A 6508-nucleotide genomic window follows, 5' to 3' on the forward strand; every position below is an offset into this window, starting at 1 on the left:
ACACTGCTAAGCTGAAACTTCGAAAAATCATAACTACCTCATACGAAGTCAGATTTGGGCGTTCTTTTTATGGACGCTCTCGGTTTAACGTTTTCTACGACTTTCGTTTAGATCGCTCAGGCTAAAAATCGCTTTATCGTAAATTCACTATTAACGCTTCCCGGTGTCGTGCCGGTTCCGTCGTGAAACTTCGACGGGTCATAACTTCTTCGTTATAACTCGGATTTCGGCGTTCTTTATATCTCCGGAATACTTGTTTCGACCACTACAACTTTATGTAAGGATATCGGGCTTATCTCATACTTTAATTTTGACGCTTATTTTTATTCTTTATTAATTATACATTATAATTAAATAATAAGCACATAAATTCACATAATTCACAAAATACTCAAATATTTCATCTTTATTACATCAAAAGAGTTACAATAGTTGACCTAGACTATTACATTGTCTAAAATGCTTAGCCCCGAAACCCGGGCGTTACAATTCTCTCCCCCTTAGGATGATTCCGTCCCGGAATCATGCGTCAGCAAACAGATGCGGATAGCGACTCATCATGTCATCCTCTGTTTCCCAAGTGAGATTCGGCCCATTCGAATGTTTCCATTGCACTAGCACTAAGTCGACCATCTTGCGTCGTAACTTCTTAGTCTTACGGTCAACAATTGCCTTGGGCTCTTCAATCAACCTCTTGTTCTCATCCATCCTTAACTCTGAGATCGGAATTATGTCGGGAACTTCTCCATCTTGATAAGGTTCCATCTTGATGTTCGAGTGGAAACTATTGTTGTAGGAAAATTCTACCAGAGGTAAGTGTTCATCCCAGTTACCTTGGAACTCGAGGGTACATGCTCTCAACATATCTTCAAGCGTTTGAATCGTTCTTTCGCTCTGACCATCAGTCTGCGGATGGTAGGCCGTACTCAAACATAACTTCGTACCTAATTCCTCTTGTAGACTTCTCCAAAACCTTGACGTGAAACGACTATCACGATCTGATACAATCGTTAGAGGAACACCGTGAAGCCTCACAATTTCCTTCACGTAAGCATTTGCAAGCTTATCCATAGACCAGCTTTCGTTGGCAGCTATGAAGTGTGCACTCTTTGTGAAACGATCCACGACCACCCAAATCATGTCGTGTCCGTTCTTCGTCTTGGGTAGTTTAGTCACAAAATCCATGGTGATGTCTTCCCATTTACCCATTGGTACAGGTAAGGGTTCTAAACTCCCATATGGTTTCTGATGTTGTGCCTTAACTCTTGCACATGTTACACACTCGGCCACATACTTCGCAACATCGAGCTTCATCGTCGGCCACCAGTAGTAGGGTTTTAGGTCCCTATACATTTTTGTGCTACCGGGATTAATCGAGTACATGGTCTTGTGAGCTTCTTCCATCAGAAGATCTCTTATTCATCCCGTCTTAGGTACCCAAATCCGATCTTGGAATACCTTCAGTCCTTGACGGTTTGTACCGAATACCAACGTCCTTCCCAAACGTTCTTCCTTCCGGTCATTCTTTTCTGAAGCTTCTTCTTGAGCTTTCTTGATACTTTCCACAATCGTCGAGACAACTTCTATTCTCAACGCTCTTGGCCTTTTCCTTTCAAGATTGACTTTCCGACTGAGGGCATCAGGAAAAACATTTGCCTTACCGGGGTGGTAAAGTATCTCACAGTCATAGTCCTTGAGTAATTCTAGCCAGCGTCGTTGTCTCATGTTTAATTCCTTCTGATTAAAGAGATACTGGAGACTCTTATGATCAGTGAAAAGTTTGCACTTCGTTCCATAGAGGTAATGCCTCCATATCTTTAGAGCAAAAACTACCGCTGCCAACTCCAAATCGTGAGTGGGGTAGTTCTTTTCGTGCTCCTTCAATTGTCGAGATGCGTATGCTATCACCTTTTCTCTTTGGGTCAGAACACAACCCAACCCGACTCCAGATGCGTCACTATAGACCGCGAAGTCTTCAGCTCCATCGGGTAGAGAAAGAATCGGTGCTTCACATAATTTATTCTTTAGCTTCTCGAATGCTTCTTCGTGCTTCTCACTCCATGTATAAGTAGCTCCTTTGTGGGTCAAAGCTGTCAATGGAGCAGTTATCGAAGAAAAGCCTTGGATAAATCGTCGGTAGTATCCGGCTAATCCTAGAAAGCTTCGAATCTCTGTGGGACTCTTTGGACGTTCCCACTTCATCACAGCTTCGATTTTTGCTGGGTCGACCATTATTCCCTCCTGGTTAACCACATGACCCAAGAATTGGACTTCTCGGATCCAAAAATCACACTTGGAGAACTTTGCATACAGTTTCTCCTTCTTCAAGAGTTCCAACACTTCTCGTAGATGTTGGTCATGCTCCTCCTGGCTTTTCGAGTAGATGAGAATGTCGTCGATGAACACTATCACAGATTTATCGAGGAATGGTTTACAAACCCTGTTCATCAGATCCATGAATGCTGCTGGAGCATTGGTTAGTCCAAATGACATAACCCAGAACTCGTAGTGTCCATATCTTGTTCTGAATGCAGTCTTCTCGATATTCTGCTCTCTCACCTTCAGCTGATGATATCCTGACCTAAGATCGATCTTTGAGAAATAGCTCGAACCTTGCAGCTGATCGAATAGGTCATCAATCATTGGCAATGGATACTTGTTCTTTACTGTTTCCTTGTTCAGCTCTCGGTAGTCTATACACATTCTCATGCTTCCGTCTTTCTTCTTCACGAATAGCACCGGAGCTCCCCAGGGTGATGAACTAGATCGAAATATATAACATAATAGAGGTCAATACATATCGCCGGAAGGCAACTCGCCGCAAGCCCTTTCTGGATGGCAAAACCAATTCTTTTCGAAATTCAAATTACAATGTATACTCAATGCAAACAAGATTTTACGAACAAAATCGCTGACTTATACAATGATCATAGCAAAAATCCTGACCTTGACAACAGTTTTAATTGATAACAAAAATATTTTATTAAATTATTTATCAATTGGATTTTTTCTTGATATATGAGACGAAAGAAATTCGTGTTGAACTCGCGTTAGTGACGAGTGCATTAAAACATGGGTGAATGACCTACAGCGTTAAATGAAAACAATATTAAATTTCAAAGTAGATCCCTTACTGTTACTTAATTTGTATGTTTAGTCCAAAAACTTTATTTGTTATACTTTCAGTTATAAAAAAGTTATTTTATAATAAACTGATTATTATATCTTATTATATTTAATCCATATTTGTTGATGCCGATCATGTGTTTTCCACTTGGATTATTTTGAAGTACGTGATTTACATTTTTGCTTCTTACTTCTTATCCTCATGTTTTTATTTGTTTAAAAATCAATATTGGAACAAAATAAGTTCAATCATAATTCATAAATCAAATCAAATTCCAAAGGTCAAGAAAAACATATTTTGATCCAAATTATAAAAAAAAATAAAAAAAAAATAAAAAAAATAATGTAAAGGCTACTTCATAAATCAATTGAAGAACCCGCATTTGAAAGATAGATATGTGAAAAGCTACAACGAAAGAATCAATATATTACAATAAAAATGAAAAAAAATTTAGAAAAATCCAATATGTTATTATCTTATATTCAAAATGACTATTTTATTATTTTTATGTATAATAAGGTTATGTTTGGCATGTCACAACTAGCTGAAAAGCTAGCTTATTTTTCGAACTTTTTTAAGTTGTCATGTTTGACAAGCCAAAAAGTAGCTTATGAGCTAGCTTATAAGCTAGTTTTTTAAAAAGCTACTTAGACTGGCTTTTTAGGAGTTTTTTTAAAATTTTCCAATTATACTCCTTAATTAATTATAAAAACACATTCTTTTAAATGTCTTTTTATGCCATTTCATATTTTTCAGCTACCTTTTCAGCTAATTTTATCAAACGTCATTTTTTATCAGTTACATTTTCAGCTAATTTTATCAAACGTCATTTTTATCATTTACCTTTTCAGCTATCAGCTAGTTTTTCAGCTATCAGCTAACTTTTTAGCTAACAACTAGCTTTTCAACTGATACGCACTACTATATATATTTTGGATAAATTAGTGTTTCACAACTAATAACCCAAAAAACCCGGTTGCGTAACCTATGTAGCTTACATGAAGTTAAAGAAATTATATGACATTAGCAATTTAAGTTATAAAGCTTATGTAGATTGGCAATTACAGTTTCTAAAAACTATTGATATTATAGTTTTGGACAAAATTGTACGATTTTCTTAAATAACATTTACAATTTCTTTATAGATTATAGGGGTGTTTGAGATTGTTTACTTAAAGGTATTTATTAGCTTATTGCAGTTTCATACCGTTAATAATCAATTTTTAGTATTTAGATAGATTAAAACTAATATGTCATGATATTTATTCAATTTTTTAATTATTAAGGTAAGAGTGTGAGTGAGTTTAGTGGTCGGTCGCAAGATTCCAATTTCCAAGAGGGTCAATTGCTAAATCTTGATGCACTGGATCGATTTTAATAATTGCAAGGAGTACATGAGGGGCACTCGTATTGAGTTTATGATATATATACTTCACTAAATATTATATAACATAATAAAGTTTTCTTTTTTAATAAATATATGACATAAAAATACACAACTTACCTTCCCGTAACTAAATTGAAGTCACCATACTAAGGCTATGTTTGACAGACTAACTGAAAAGCTACCTGCTAATTGAAAAACTAACTGATTGAAAAACTAACTGATGTCTGAAAAGGTAGCTGCTAGTTAATAAGCTAGGTGCTAGCTGATAAAATTTGGCGTTTGATAAAAACTAGCTGATAAGGTGGTTAGAAAATGTAAAATGACATAAAAGGACATTTACGAAAATGATTCAATTTTTATAAAACAAATATGTAAATCATAAAATTAAATTAAAGAAAATACTAAATAATATTTTTCCGATTATTTATGTTTAAGTGAAATGTCGTGCATTCCAGATCATATTCACAATATTGTCACGAATTTCTCGCATCTCATGTCGTGACTGTCGAATATTATCATGACTGAGTCTTGAATTCTCTTGTTCTTCTCTAGGTATGTAATTATGTTGTTGAACAATGTTAAAAATCATATCTGCCGAATCATTTCTTCGAATATAGTTATGAAGGGTAAATGTCGCCATGATCACATCTATTTGAGTCTTCTCACTAAATTTTGGCATCCTCTTCAATATTTTCCACCTTTTCTTCAACACTCCAAACGAATGTTCAATACAACTTCGAAGAGATGAATGTACGCGGTTAAAAGCCTCTTGGCATTGGTTGGAAGTACATGTTCAAACTATGACTGATGATATATAAGACGTGGATATGGTGCCAGATATCCTTTTCGGTCAGGGTATCCTTTGTCTACTACGTAATATTTTCCTATATAAAAATAGATAAATAATAAATTCAAATGATTGTTAATGCAATAAATATTAAAAAGTAAAAAAGTAATTGTACCTTCGGGGGGCTTAGGAAAATTCATAGAAGGTGTCTCAATTGCATGAAGGAACACTCGAGTATCATGAGCCGATCCTTCCCACCCGACAGATATAAACGTAAAACACATGTCAAAGTCACATATGACCATTACATTGAACATATGGACTCCTTTTCTTCCCCTATACCTCATTTGGTCGACCATCGGAATACATGCATCTATATGAGTACCATCATCACGCATCCAATGCAATACTATTAAGAAAATGTTTAAATTACAATACTGAAACATATGAAAACAAAATACCACAATCAATTACATTGAAATAAGGCATATATCGACTATCATTTTCAATATGAGATGATATGCAATGAAATGTTGCATCTTTAGGTCTAATATACTCACGTGCAATACCCATGAACCCTTTGCTCCGTCCACATATTGATTCCAACACATCATGAAAAGCTCGACTAATTGTCTCTCCAGAACGTTGAAACCACTCGGCAACATCTCCGTTAGAAAGACCTAGGGCAAGTGTATACAAGAATATCCCAACCTTTTCTTTTACTGATATTCTATCATTTGACTTCAACCCATAATTTTTTTCCAAGTCTTCACATAGTATGGGATGACCGTCCAAGATCTCGTTCATCCACGCTTCTCCTGTCTGCTTTGAAGTCATACACAGCTTCTTGTAAATATGAGTGTAGTAATAATTAACCACTCCTACATGTTATTCTAGACTACTCAATGTTAAAAGTAGAAGAAGTTGATTCCTTTGATTGTCATCCATTGCAAGCTATATTCATCAATAACATCAGAAGCTAAATAAATAAATACCAAGTAGGAAAGTGACACCAAACTAAAATACAAAACATTGCAAATAAACAAGATTAAAATCCAATGAAAAGATAAACATCAAACTAATTACTAACATCATTAAGTTTGAAAATAAGACTATTCACTAAAAAAATCCATTCAAAGTAAATTCTTCAAATTGTATTTCTCGTATGAGCAAAATTCGACCAAGCCAATCTAGCATCATCACTCGG

The 6508-nt window shown here is 35.4% G+C and overlaps 1 protein-coding gene across 1 annotated transcript; it reads right to left on the minus strand.

Moving 5' to 3' along the window:
- Positions 1–5312: 5312 nt before the first annotated feature.
- On the minus strand, positions 5313–6138 carry LOC145104540 (uncharacterized). The gene is made up of 3 exons (XM_079041766.1): positions 5763–6138; positions 5477–5710; positions 5313–5398 (listed from the first exon to the last, which is right to left on the minus strand). Exons 1-3 carry the CDS (start codon positions 6136–6138, stop codon positions 5313–5315), a joined length of 696 nt encoding a protein of 231 aa, XP_078897892.1.
- Between the last annotated feature and the right edge of the window lie 370 nt (positions 6139–6508).

The sequence above is a fragment of the Lactuca virosa genome, chromosome 4 (genome assembly GCF_052849685.1).
Source record: "Lactuca virosa cultivar CGN04683 chromosome 4, Lactuca_virosa_CGN04683_v6, whole genome shotgun sequence".
Lineage (NCBI taxonomy): Eukaryota > Viridiplantae > Streptophyta > Magnoliopsida > Asterales > Asteraceae > Lactuca > Lactuca virosa.